Source organism: Anabrus simplex, chromosome 1 (genome assembly GCF_040414725.1).
Source record: "Anabrus simplex isolate iqAnaSimp1 chromosome 1, ASM4041472v1, whole genome shotgun sequence".
NCBI classification, from domain to species: Eukaryota; Metazoa; Arthropoda; class Insecta; order Orthoptera; family Tettigoniidae; genus Anabrus; species Anabrus simplex.
Window position 1 is genome coordinate 275979396 of NC_090265.1, and position 15220 is coordinate 275994615.

General features: G+C 39.4%; 1 protein-coding gene across 1 annotated transcript in view; it reads left to right on the forward strand.

Moving 5' to 3' along the window:
- The window catches only part of LOC136863740 (1-phosphatidylinositol 4,5-bisphosphate phosphodiesterase gamma-1), a 512032-nt gene that overhangs the window by 426291 nt on the left and 70521 nt on the right, over positions 1 to 15220 (forward strand). The window contains exon 20 of the mRNA XM_067140126.2: positions 14711 to 14983. Within this exon, the coding sequence (XP_066996227.2) occupies positions 14711 to 14983 (273 nt within the window). The remainder of the gene's footprint in view (positions 1 to 14710; positions 14984 to 15220) is intronic.

Here is a 15220-nt window from a genome sequence, read left to right on the forward strand (position 1 = left end):
GTCAAGTTTTTTTTAGTTTCCCAGTTTTCAGAAGGATGTTTACATTGACTGTACCTATGAAGTTCTTTTTTTCTTGGGACGAAGAGATTTTGAGATGCTCTGACTCTTCTCAGCATGACACTTCCAATCCCCAAAAATCCGATGATTGGGATAACCCAGACTGTGTGCATACAGGTTTTGGGGTGTTTGCTTTGATTGACCATGATCCATCGAGTCAGGTTCACGGGTTGAAAGCAAGTAGTTTGAGTGATCAGTTTAGATGATCACATGATTAGAATTCGATTGTTGAGATCGAGAGGTGCCATTTGATATTCTGTGGCTATTTAAAGTGTGTTTAGTCTGCAAGAGCTATTTTACTTTGCTTAAGTTCGCCGGTAAGCCGGTTAGGACCCATTCTCACCCCTATCCACCAGCTGGGACATGCCACATGGGATCACCTCTCTCCTGTTATGACATTGTAGTAGGTTCATGGGTTGTTGTTATTATTATTATTATCATCATCATCATCATCATCATCATCATCATCCTGGATTGATTATTTGAATAGTAATGACAGGCCTCGCCTTTAACCACTTCCTGTGCAGTTGTCTTGGGAAAGGAACACTTGATGTTTTGTGTCTGTTATCAACATTGTGACTAGAAGGGCAGTTTTGCATAATACATTTGTATAGTTCATATGATTTCAACTCTGTCTGTCTTTTAAGAATTTTGGTGCTTTGAGACATTGTAGGCCTTCTGCAGAAATGGTATTTAGACAATCCTGAAGGTTAAATACTTACCTGGAGGGCCCAGGTTTGATTTCCAGCCAGGTCAGGGATTTTTACCAGAATCTGAGGGCTAGTTTGAGGTCTACTCAGCCTACGTGATTACAGTTCAGGAGCTATCTGATGGTGACATGGCAGCACCGGTCTAGAAAGCCAAGAGAATTCATTGTGCTGACCACACGACACCTCATAATCTGCAGGCCTTCGGGCTGAACAGCAGTCGCTTAGTAGGCCATCGTCCTTTGGGGCTGCTGTGTCATGGGGTAGGGTAGGTGAAAGTTAAATAATGCCTGGTGCATTGCAAAGATATTATTTATCACTTGGACACTATCTACAGCTGATGCATAAGAAACAATATCTAAACATTGCCAAGGACACTGTTTAACCTCAAAGTATAGGATCGATGGCTGGTACTGTGCAGCATGTAAACTATATTGCTATGTTGAGATGGTTCTGGAGAGAATTGTTAGTTAGTTGGCCTCATGTACTGCTGCAAGATCATAGCAGTCCTTTTGAAGTGTATGCGAAGACACAGTTTAAATACGTTTTCACTTTTCAAAGGTAAATGTAAGGGACTTGTTGCATGATATGACATTTTCATGAACACAACACAAGGAGTAGCCCATTATCCATCAGCCTACAGTCCCTTCTGACTTTATGATTCTTGGCATTACTATGAATGGTGAGGTAGTAAAGGTCAATGCCATGACTGTATGCTGGACAGAAGGTCTTGTTGTGACTGCCATTGATAGTGGAGAAGATGATGTATAAATTCCCTAACAATCCTGATCTACCTGCTGTTGGGAATGATTCCGGTTAAATAATCATCCTTCTGTGGACTGAATGGTATTACTAGCTCTCCTTTATATGGGTATATTGTGCAAACTTGTGACATGTCATCCATTACACTGTGGAATAAACAAACAGTGGACTTAAAGAATTAATTTTTTTTACGTGAAGGTTAAAAAAGCAAGTTTGCTTGATCCAAACCAAAATGAATCACATAGTACTGAACATTACTACTTCAATTAAAAATATCCTACATAACAAGGATGTCCTGCATTAAATTGAAAACTAAGTTAATACATCAAAAAGGAAAACTTATTTATCTCTTGGAAACAGCCAATGCTCCAAGCAGAGCAAGAGCTACTTGAGAAACCTACTGTCCCACACGAGACCCAAGTAGAGAAATTAATCTTGCCATCATTAGCATCCAAGCAGGAACCCTGGCTTGCATGAGGCATGCTCACTGAACAGCAGGACTCATAGACCAATCAGCACGAAGGTTTCCAAACTGGACAGCCTACCGCATGCAGTGAAATTCAAATAGAATTTTCCAGTCCCTATTAGTCTTTTCTAGAAGTTCAAAGTTCCAATTTTCTTCCTGTCACCAGAGAATTGGATGGAAAGTAAGTGCATAGCTTCACACCAGCTGTTCAAAAAGTTTCTCAAAGGTTTTGCGCACTTACAAAAATATTACATTTTCACTTGCCGAACTTTTGCACTCGGCACATCCTTATCAGAATTATTAATTCCAATCATAAGAATGCTGTCACATACATCCACTGGAAGGGATTCTGTTCTGTTAACTGCCACCCCCTGTGGGTGGGGGCGGTAGAATAACACCCACGGTATCCCCTGCCTGTCGTAAGAGGCGACTAAAAGGGGCCTCAGGGGCTCTTAACTTTGGAGTGTGGTTTGGCAACCACGAGGCCCTCAGCTGAGTTCTGGCATTGCTTCCACTTACTTGTGCCAGGCTCCTCACTTTCGTCTATCCTATCCGGCCTCCCTTGGTCAACTCTTGTTCTTTTCCGACCCCGACGCTATTAGGTTTGCGAGGGCTAGGGAGTCTTTCATTTTCACGCCCTTCGTGGCCCTTGCCTTCCTTTGACCGATATCTTCATTTTTCGAAGTGTCGGATCCCTTCCATTTTTCCCTCTGATTAGTGTTATATAGAGGATGGTTGCCTAGTTGTACTTCCTCTTAAAACAATAATCACCACCACCTGTTAACTGCCAAGTAATGTAACAGCAAGCCTCTTCAGTCCTTAATAATTTGTGCAACTCCTTTGAGAAACTTTGTCATCGAGAAGCATCTTCTCTCTGCTGCGTATGCCCACCCAAGTGTTTGCTATATATCCCTCCATATATATAGCCCATATGCCGCTCTGCACTTCATCTTGTTATGTTTGTTTGTACAGGCTGAGAGAGTGGCAGGGTGGTTAGGGCAGGGAGATAACTTTTTTTTTTTTGCTAGGGGCTTTACGTCGCACCGACACAGATAGGTCTTATGGCGACGATGGGATAGAAAAGGCTTAGGAGTTGGAAGGAAGCGGCCGTGGCCTTAATTAAGGTACAGCCCCAGCATTTGCCTGGTGTGAAAATGGGAAACCACGGAAAACCATTTTCAGGGCTGCCGATAGTGGGATTCGAACCTACTATCTCCCGGATGCAAGCTCACAGCCGCGCGCCTCTACACGCACGGCCAACTCGCCCGGTCAGGGAGATAACAATAATGTTATTTGCTTTATGTTCCACTAACTACTTTCATGGCTTACGGAGAGGGCAGGGAGATTCCTTCCCTTTATGGGATTTTCATTGGAAGTATTTGATCTAGATGGGATGGATCTCATACATGACATGCATCTTCTAAATGTGTACTAGGTACTACTATTACAGCTTTCACTCCACGCCTGATGGGATACGGTGAGCGTCCTGGAGGGCGACACCCTCCCTCAGGCCAGGAAACGTGTTGTGGTGATTTGTGGTGCGGAGAAGGGTGGGAGGGGAACGGCTGTGGCCTATAATAGGAACTGCCCTGGCATTTGTTTCAGTGAGGGGAATGGAAAATCACAGAAACCCATTCTCAGGACAGCCAATGGTGGGACCAGCCCACTGCCTCCTGAATGCAGATATCTTTATTCAAGTTGTAATTGCTCAGTGTAAATATCTACTACTACTACTGCTACTAAATGTTTTCATTCCTCCACTAAAGGGGAAGGCGGGTCTCTTAGACGGTGACATCGTCTCTGAGGATAAGAGATTTGTTACAGTGGGGACTGGCCCCTCTCCGTCTCCCGAATACAGAGGCGTAGAGCCATGGTAGACCTGTGGTGACCCCTCCTCTGTTCGGTTAGTCGGTCAGAGTGGGAGAGCTGTTGGACCACAGACCAGCCATGGCCAATTGTCAGCCATAGACTACTCTTCAACTGCCGACATAAATATATTGAGTTGGGGTAAAATTTTTCATTCTCTACCCAGACAGAATACGGCGGGCCTCCCAGATGGTTACACCGTCTCTTAGGCCAAGGAGATATTTATTAGTGATGTGATTTACGGAGATGGTGAGGTGGGTGCAGCTGTGGCCTATAAAGGAACTGTCTCAATGTTCACCTTAGTGGAGCAGAATGGAAAACTATGGAAAACCACAGGATATCCGACAGTTGGAACCAGCCACTCCACCTCCTGAATGTAGAGCTGCAAGCCTAGCCAAAACTAGCCACTGTGCCGAAGCCTACTCTACTTGGTGGTAAATTACTACTACTGCTAAAATGTTTTCATTGCTCCCCTGAAGGGAGAGGTGGGTCTCTTAGACAGTGATGTCATCTCTCAGGCCAGGAGATTTGTTACGGTGAAGGAAATGTTTGGAGCAGGTGAGGGGGTTGGCGGCCATGGTCTATACTAGGAACCATCCCGGCATTTGCCTTAGTGCAAGAGAATGGAAAACCACAGAAAACTATTCTCGGTACAGCCAATGATGGGGACCAGCCCCTCTCTGTCTCCCGAATACAGTGACATAGAGCCATGGTAGAGCTATGGCCACCTCTCATCTGCTTGGTTGATCAGTTGGAGTGCAGAGCTGTCAGACCACAGACCAGCCATGGTCACTTGTAGGCTGAAGCCTACTCTGCAACTACCAATGTTAAATATATATATATATATATATATTTTTTACTTTCATTCCCCACCCTGAAGGTGTGAGGCAGGCCGCCCAGAGGGCAACACCCTCTGTCTGGCCAGGAGAGTGGGCGTAGTAAAGGAGGAGAGAAGGATAGGTGAGGTGGATGGAAGGGTATTGTAGTATATTAGAGGTAGGTTTTTATTATGTTTTGTGGGTAAGGGGAGCATGATGAAATGACATACTTTATTTATTTGTTTGCTGACAAGTAGTACTGGTGGGGTTTTTCACTTTTTATTATTTTTTCATTCTTTTTTTCATCATATACCGTATATATATTGTATATATATGGTAGGACATATTACAAGAGTTACTTCTGAAGTTTGAGTACACTTTTACACTATTGGAAACATAGAATGAATTGGAATAATGACAGGTACAAATAAATAGATGGGTTAAACTTACGGGAACACTGTGGCTTACTGACTAGAGTACATAACTATTAAATATCTATCTATCTGTCTATCTAAATGGACCATCTAGAGGGTCACATCCTCTCTCTAGCCAAGAGATGTGGGTGGGTTAAGGAGATGTGATGGAGAATGGGACTAGGTAAAAGGAAGTGAAAAATGAAGGGGTTGGAGGGGGGATTGTGCCTCTTGAGTGTAGGGTTGTTCGACATTATTTTATTTATTTCTTGCAGTAACAATAGGGATGATAGGGCATAGTTTTATACATAAATTGGAATATTATGTTTTAAAAAAACTAGATACCAACATATTTCGGTCTGTTTTTTGTTTTCAGAGTAAATTATATATGCAAATATATACAAACACAAACACATATGGCACACTAACACAAAAACAGATACAGGATTTGGAAAGATGTTCGGTAGTTTTGCACTCTGGTGAATTATGCATTCGCACTCTCTAATCTTGATGTGATTGTCCGCTCTCGTAGGTGCTACAGTATTTGCTGGAAGTGTTGCACTGTCTCACACACTGAAGAGTTGAAGTCTGTGAGGGTTTCTAATTGATGAAAGTGGAAATGTGTGTTTAATCCAGTGTGAATGACCTGAAAATGAAGATTGAATGCCTGATTGGCTGCTGCTTTGAGGTGGAATAATATTAAGGGGTGATGGTTTAGAAAAATGTTCATCAAGGATAGTGTTAAAAACTGGATGAGGTTTCAATAGTTGGGGTTGGGTAGATGGAGGCTGACAGAGGTGTAGGGGTATCTAGTGTTTGGATGGGAGCTATAAGATCTGGGCGATTTGCAGGTGGAGCTGGGCGAGCTTTGCACTGTCTTGAATAAGTTGTGTCAGCAAGTCCACAGGAGGTGCTCGTTTGTTGGGGCAAGGGGGTGTATAGTGGGACTGATTACAGTGGCCCCAGTTGGGTCTATTGGTGTGGCAATGAGCTGTGCAGTGGTCATTGAGGGTTCTACCCGATGATGTTAATGAAAAATGTAGACATCATGTTTTAGCAGTCTGTGCAAATCATTGGTGGATGGTAAAAGGAGGCAAATCATATAGGTCGGTCTGGTGGCATTTTTTATTTGGATGGCCTTCCGTACTGATTTGCCGCCATCGTGAAGTTCTTTAGTTATAACATCTTCTGTGATGGCTGGGTCAACTCCCTTGATCATGCAGCTGAAAAGGTAGTTGTGAGGTGATGGCAAAGTACTGACAAGCTGGGAACTTTCTGAAATGGTACAGATCAGTCAAATTGAGCGGGGCTGGTGGTGTTGCAGATTTTAGTTGCAGCTTCTTCGCTGTTCACTTTGATGATGATTCCTTGTCCCATTGGGCGGAGCGTCAGCAACGTCGTTTTTATGTATACTGAAATGAAGGAGAGTAGAAAGGATTGTCTAGGCTAAGCAGCATCCTGGGGCAGGATCGGTGAGGAGTAATGAATGGGTCCCTTGTGGGTGGGGTCGGAGTGACAAGTTGTAATGAAATGTGAAATGTCGTATGGCTTTTAGTGCCGGGATATCCCAGGACAGGTTCGGCTCGCCAGGTGCAGGTCTTTCTATTTGCCGCCAGTAGGCGACCTGCGCGTCGTGATGAGGATGAAATGATGATGAAGACAACATATACACCCAGCCCCCGTGCCATTGGAATTAACCAATTAAGGTTAAAATCCCCGACCCGGCCGGGAATCGAACCCGGGACCCTCTGAACCGAAGGCCAGTACGCTGACCGTTCAGCCAACGAGTCGGACAATAGGATGTTTGGCTGGTAGGAGACGGAGGGAATTGGCATCTGAAATAGTGTTGGGTGAGACTGATTTTTTGACGATTTTGAGGTCTGTTTGAGAGGGAGCAGGGATCCTGGGAGGTGGCTGATTGGCTTTGCTGAGTGGTGGTGGTGGTGGTGGTGGTGGTGGTGGTGGTGGTGGTGGTGGTGGTGGTGGTGGTGGTGGTGGTGGTAATGGTAGAGATGGTTGTAGTGATGGTAGCAGTGGTGACCGGTGTGTATTGGTAGTACGGATACATGTTATCCAAGAGTAACGTACACTGGACTTGCTCTGGATTGGACTCTGGTGTAAGGTTGCCATAAGGTTCAGGATGAAATTCAGTACACCAACATCGACAAGTTCCAACCATAGGTGCCAACTCCATGGGAGCACTTTACCCCCATACATATAGTGGTACAGGGACGCAATTGTGTTTTTGCTTCCGTAAAAATATTTGATATACTCATCCTTGCCCCCATGCTCAAGACCAAAAGTTGGCGCCTATGGTTCCAATGAGTGTATTTGAATAATTCCATGTGAACTGTCCCATACATTACCAAAAGACACAATGTTATATGATGTTAATGTTAAAAATTACATAGAGGAATAATAAATCATATTTTAAGTAAAATACCTACTTCACAGACCACTCCAAAATGATATAATATTCAATGTTGTTTGCATAGAATTTTAAGTAACAGATGGGACAGATAGGACAACTCATGTGGAATTACTCATTTCTCAATAACACGAGTAAATGAAAACTAAAAATAGCATTTATTTAGCTTTGCTTAAAGATATTTATGACACAGAAGTGCCCTGATGCTGATACCAATCATACTTTTCTGAACTTGACACAATTTTTAGGAACTCATCCTTTTTCTTAATGTAATCATGAAATTCCGGACAAGATATTTCTTTAAAATTGTATTGCAGCAATAATATTGATTTAACAGATTCTACTTTCAGTCTATTTCTGTCATCTGTCCATTGTGAATTCATTAAAGAAAATTATTTCCACACATGCATTATGGCCAGATAATCAGGAATAGAACTGAGCCAATTTAAGCAGTTCAGAATATTGCTCACTGGATTTACATTGCTTTATAAAGTGAGCCCATTTATTACTAGCTAACAAAATCATTTTCATCATTATTCAATTTTTCTTTAACAAAGTTTATCAAACACAATGCTTAGTTAAATGCCATAGAATCATCACCCCATTTCATTAAAAGTTTAACAGTCTCTTGTATTTGCCCTTTCCATGTTGGAACATCTTCCAAAACCATCCATTTAAAGCATGTTAAGTCAGTGAATGAACCCAACCACTTCTTGAAATATTTGTCACATGTTTCATAACATTCATCAGCTTCTTCCTGAAAATTCTCTGGTTTTGTGTGATCATCCAGATTGTTTAAGATTTCTTGAATGCTTAATGAAACAAAATGTTGTTCATGTCTTTGCTTGAGATTTCTGCCACAGATTCTAATATTTGAACAATTTCAATAACCGGTATAGATTCCTGTTCTATCTTTAGAATGAATATTTGGAATGTAGGAGAAAAGGATTGAAGAAAATGAAGGTAGGCTTTGGCAAGAGGATTTCCAAAAAAATATACCATACTGTATTGGACAATTCTCAATTGACAGAAAATAGGATTGTAGAGGTTCAAATAGTGACAGGACTCTTTTCACAGCAGGGAAGATGCTTAACCACCTTGTCTTTGAATGGTTTAGTAGTTCTTGATAAGAAAAACTAACAAAATCACAGAACTTTTTTAGGATATTTACCCTAACTGTGTAGATGGAAAAATGATTGAACAATTTCATTACAAGTATCTCTATATCAGTATTGAAAATATATGTCCCAGCATGTAGGGTATTATGCAGAATATGGGCAGGGCATCCCACTCCTAGTAGATTGTCACCAAATTCCAAATCCTTCTTCAAATGACTAAAAACATGATTTCTTTCTCTTTTTCTTAGCCCACCAAAGTTAGTATTAGTGTTGTCCCACAAACCTACTATGCTGGCGTAGCAGTCTAAAATACAAATATTCGTAAAATTATACACTTTCTTGAATGTAGTTAAGAAATTCTTGAAATGAGGCCTTAATGAAGTTTAAAATACAAGTAGTCGTGAGTTTATACACTAGAGGAAACTTTTGGATCTTAAGCAGATTGAATGTCACTATAATAATCACCTCAAGTGGGATTTATAATAAATGTGAAGTGATAAAACTGTAGTGTTCTAGAAGCATGAGAGAAGAAGAGTGCTTGAAGGTAAGTTGCTGTGTTAAATGTTAGCAGGAAGGAACGGCTGTAGTCTCTTGTGTAGTCTATTTATTAAGGCCTGATATTAAGAATTTCATAACTATTGTCAACCATTTTGCACATTTCCAACATTTCCTTCACATTCATATGTAAGTTAATTACAATCAGGTACCTGATTAATCAACTTTGTTTGAGATTAAGGCTGAAGATGCCCATCATTAAAGGGCGAAACATGTCGCTATAATTTTATTTAATTCATTATCTTTTTTATGTATTGAACAGGTGGAATAAATAAACTTTAATATTTATTTGACTTCATTGTTCATTTCAATACGGACCTAAATATGAGAATTATAACATGTAATGTGGGGCATTGCGGGTTGGATCCACTGATTGTTTTAAATTCATATCCATCCACTCATTCTTCCATCATCATGTTTTGAATTCTTGCCAGTGTATGATTTTGGACTTTTAAATTGCCATTACATTTCATCTCATTTCGTACCATTAGGGGCTGATGACCTAGATGTTAGGCCCCTTTAAACAACAAGCATCATCATCATCATTAGTGTTGTAACCCATAATGCAAGTACCTTTCTTGAAATATCAAATGTGTTTACCATCTTCAACAAGTAACTGGAAATAGTAACAGAAGTTTCATTTTCTAGTTCATCAAATTCAATAAGCTTAGTCTGTGTACCTACATTCTTATCAAAATACTGAATAACTACTGGAAACACTTTATGATACCTTTTGTTACTAGCATTTGTACATATGTTTAGAATATCCACAGGTTTTATATTATTCTTGAAATCATTTAAAGTATGGGGAAGAAGAACATTATTTACAATTGCTTCAGGTTTTTTGTTTTCGCACTTGAAAATTTACATGCAATATTCGAGTCATTGAATACCTTGCTATACATCTTAGAGCTACAAGTGTCTGAACTGAATGACATACAGTGCTTAAGGGAGTGATATGCGAAAGCACCTTCAGCTGCTTCGACATTCTTGGCTTCGTTGGTTTGTTCAATGAAGTATCCCTGAAGTACTGGTGCTCTTGAAACAGCAGACAGAGCTTTCTTATGCTTCCCTGTTAATGAATGCTTGGAGACATCCCCTTTACCTCTATGGGACATGTTGACATATGTTCTGAAAATACAAATTCAATAGTTAAGAAACAAAATTATGACCGGGCAAGTTGGCCATGCAGTTAGGAGCGCGCTGCTGTCAGCTTGCGTCCGGGAGGTAGTGGGTTCAAATCCCACTGTCGGCAGCCCTGAAGATGGTGTTCCGTGGTTTTCCATTTTCACACCAGATAAATGCTGGGGCTGTACCTTAATTAAGGCCACGGTCGTTTCCTTCCAATTCCTAGGCTTTTCCTGTCCCATCGTCGCCATAAGACCTTTCTGTGTCGGTGCGACATAAAAGCGGCTAACAAAAAAAAGAATTTAAAAAGAAAATTGTGCTTTTCTTGCATTAAATTCGCTTTTAATGATCAAGTACCAAAATAATTTTGGTGAAGAATCATGGCCTGCTGCTGTCTACACTGAGTAAAGATTTAACATAATCTAATCTAATCCGGCACTTGTACACTTGAGGTGGTACGGGTAACCATAGTAGCATTATGTAATTGTTATTGATGTTATATATCATATAATAAAGTACACGCAGAAAAATGCAAATGCCTCTAATCCTTTATAAATTAATATAATTTAATGTAAGCTAACTTAATTTAACCTTTTAACTTAACCTAAAAGACCACGATTTGAAGTTAGACCATAATTTCTAACGAGAATAAAAGTAAAAATTAAAAAATAGGTCATATTGTGAATACGTTGGTCAGATTAACTGCAGTGAACATTATTGGTCAGAACTAACTTCACGTTCTCGTAAATTGAAATAAATCTTGTAAATATCTAATCTAACGTATTCTATTACACCACAGAATATTATTTTCATTTACTTATTACTCGAACAAGTCACAGTACGCTTCATGTCCATTTCTTCCATGCTTAACTGATGGAAAATCTTTTGTCCATGTTTCGTTGAATTTGGAAGTCTCTTTTTTGACATAACACAACTTTTCCAAAAGATCCGTTATGAATTATACCCTTATAACTACTGTACTTTCTGTGAATGGTATATTACAGAAACATGCAAATAAAATAAAATAGACCAGTAGTGAAGACAGATAATATGCCGAAACTACGTCGAGCACCATGGAAAATGTCTGCTTAGCAATAGTAACCAAAGCGGAAACACGCTGGTCCCAGGCAGAAGTAGATAGCGTTAGTGTAGGTCAAGCCTGTTATTTTTTATTTTTTTTTGCTAGGGGCTGAACGTCGCACCGACACAGATAGGTCTTATGGCGACGATGGGACAGGAAAGGCCTAGGAGTTGGAAGGAAGCGGCCGTGGCTTTAATTAAGGTACAGCCCCAGCATTTGCCTGGTGTGAAAATGGGAAACCACGGAAAACCATTTTCAGGGCTGCCGATAGTGGGATTCGAACCTACTATCTCCCGGATGCAAGCTCACAGCCGCGCGCCTCTACGCGCACGGCCAACTCGCCCGGTAAGCCTGTTATCATGACATTGTCTGGAAATGACGTCAGACCCAGCTTCAGGTTGAACAACCAAAAAAATATTCCATTCCCTTTCAAAAGCATTTGAGCAAAATTTTAAATAATTTGCTCTGATTTTTAAAATTCAGTACATTTAGGGAGTTTTAAAAATTCAGTCAGAACATCAGGGCAGATATTCAAATTCAGGAAAATCCTGAATTTTTCAGGACATATAGCAACCCTTCTCCGGTGGAACAAAGAAAATGTAGGAGTGGCTTAGGAGGCTTTTAGATCAGAAGAATGGAGAGTTATACTGCACTTTGTTGATGAATATGCAAATCCAGGGGGTGAAACCCCATGAAGCCTCTCAATCCACCTGTCCAGTACACTTTTTTAAGCATCGTTATATGTCGTGCTGGATTACGGTGTGTGGGCTCATTGAACTTGACACGTACTATGTGGTTTGTTAATAAACCACCAGGAGTGCAGTGTCAACACTGGTGTTAAATATCTAACATGAACTCAAGTTTATTGAGTGGAATTTGTTCAACAATTTTGAGTGTTAAATCACATGAACTAATGGATCTCCATCTGTCTAGAAATGTGTTGATCTCTAGCAGATAGTTCCATTACTTGTAAAATTATCATCAGCAGTAAACCTGTTTGAAATCTTGTTCTGCTATTAGTTTTGGTGTGACATTGTGGATAATTTAATTCTGAGCTGTGTATCCTACATGTTAAACCTTTCAAGATTTGTGCAGCTACATTTAAATTTACCAAGTTACTTCTCACGGACTTGCTTTGGTTTAATATTGCATGTGATAAATTTCATATTTGAGGCCGTATTGTCAAAAAGTATCAACTTGTGAAAATCTTAACAACAAATGTTCCACCTTTACAATACTGTAATCGTCTTTATTAATAAGACTACATTAAACTGTATTGGTGATACATTTAAAGTTAAAAACTTCATGATCGTTCCGTATTGAATAGAGAAATAAGAAGATGTACAATATTAGAAGGATCCACCTTTCAATACTTCGTTGTAAGTCGAACTAAAAAGAAGTCACAACTTGTTTATTGGGACCAGTTTCGACACATTACAAGTGTCATCATCAGCCAAATAGTAAAGTAGGGCAAGATATAAAGATCTTAAAACAACTAATACATTGACATCTCCAGTCACATATAAAATCATTGGAAATATGGTAAGGACATATTAAAATTAGTGAATAAAAAGTCTATGAATCTTGTGATGCAGCGTATTAGCGTCTTGTCAATCGTGAATCTTAAAATAACACAAACATGAACATGATGTGAACCATGAAGTCCAGTTATTGCACGGGTTAAAATGCAAGGAGTTGCACAAATGTAATACAACATGAGTGGCTACGTGAATTAAATTAATCATATAGTTATCCTGACATTGTGAACATGTTGTGCATGTTCTTGAATATGTACATAAAATAGTGTAATATTAATGCCATGTTAAAATAGCTGTTGAATGACGCAAGTTGAATTTGGCTGTGTTATTGACAATATGGGCCTAAAACAGAAAGAAATATAAATGAACTAATGAAAAATTCAATGTGAAATGTAAGCTGTGTGCCCATCTGGTCGCTCACCTCCTTGCCCGTCCTGTGCCGTCCACTTCACATCACTTGAAACTAACTGAGTGCAGTCCTCGAAGGCTGTTGAGGACTAACTTGGAGGGGAGGTGTGAGGAGTTTGATGTGAGGGGAGAGGTGTGGGGTAATGCATTACGTACACACCTTCATATAAAGAATTTAATGATTATCTCCTCAAAAAGTATATTGATTTCTTCCAATGTTTAATTCAGATTATAAATCGGGTTGCATTTTTGATCAATGTTTAAAAAAGTTTTCAAAAATATTCAATGGATTCCCTTTCTTACTTAATTGGAGAATTTGAAGGTCTTGTTTTATGTCCGTGAATATATGATTGGTATCAACCATATGAGAACCCATTGCAGAGAATCTGCCGTATCTCGACAAATTAACTTCAGCATCACTATCACCTCCGAAATCTGAGTCACGTGCCTGCTCATCTGGAATTTCCTCCTCCAGCCACTTCACAACATTCTCCATATTCCTTGACAATACATACGGGAAATCTACAAAACAGTTAAGTTAATAAATTGTAATCTACAAAATAAGCGTGTAAACACGTTAATTGGTATCATACTACAAATTAGATCATATACCCAGATGCTAAAGTATACCTAACAGCCTTCAAACATACACCAATATGTGTATGCTGATAAAATGATGTGAAAAATCTGCATACATGAATTCAAGTTGTTATAACAACTTGAGCAAGACAGAGAACAACAAAATATTGCATATACAGACAACTAAATATGTAATTCATTGATATACAGTCCGATACTTGTGATCTGTGGCACCCAAATTTATTTATGAAACATCAAAATTTGTAAACAAAAACATGGCCTAAAACTTTACTTGACAATTAACATATATAACTGTAAATCATTGATTCAAGGTGCGAAACTACAGCATAATGTTAGTTGTGTATATGTTACAGAAAACTATTCTTACCAATCAGACTTCCCTCTTGGCTAAGGTTTTCAATAAATTGGTTCAAACTCACTGACTACAACACGACACCATCTGCAAAGTAGTTCAAGCAACCAGAGGGATATATATTTCCCGCCTGGTAACATCTGACTTGCTGGTCAAAAAGTAAATATATGACTGAGGCAATTTATGCACTCCATGTGTTCAGCACGTGAAACTACATAATCCTTGCACGGTGGAAAGAATATGTCCCCAAGAAACGTAAAGGGTTAAAGTGGTAAACACTTTAAAATAAAATAATGCAAAATCACCCAATGTCTTGTTGTAGTAATTAATATCTAAATTAACTTGAATATCTGAAACTCATGCTACTGGTAAGTGATTAACAGCAGTCTGAAAACATTTTTAATTTTTTTTAGATAAGGCCATGCAGTTGAATCAAGCTAAATTTCGAGAGAACGGAAATTGTGGTTACTTGTTACGGCCGGACTTCATGTTTAGGGATGATTTTGATCCCTATGACAAGAACACTTTGGTGGGTGTTGACCAACTTACAATTTCAATCCAGATAATTGGTGCCAGGCACTTACATCGTCCTGGACGGGGTCGTGGAACAGTGAGTCCTTTTGTGGAGGTAGAAGTTGTTGGTGCCGAGTTTGACTCTGGACTGAAACTGACTACAAAAACTGTATGTAAGTATTCATGTATTATTATTATTTGTATCAATTTAGGAAGGCTCAGCTTGTGCCAGTAACATAATGGGCTGACTCGGCCTAAGCAAGGAATCACCCTCTTGATTATGAAACTACAGGTACATATATCTACAAATATTTACAACAGAAATAATCACATTATTATTATTATTATTATTATTATTATTATTATTATTATTATTATTATTATTATTATTATTATTATTATTATTATTA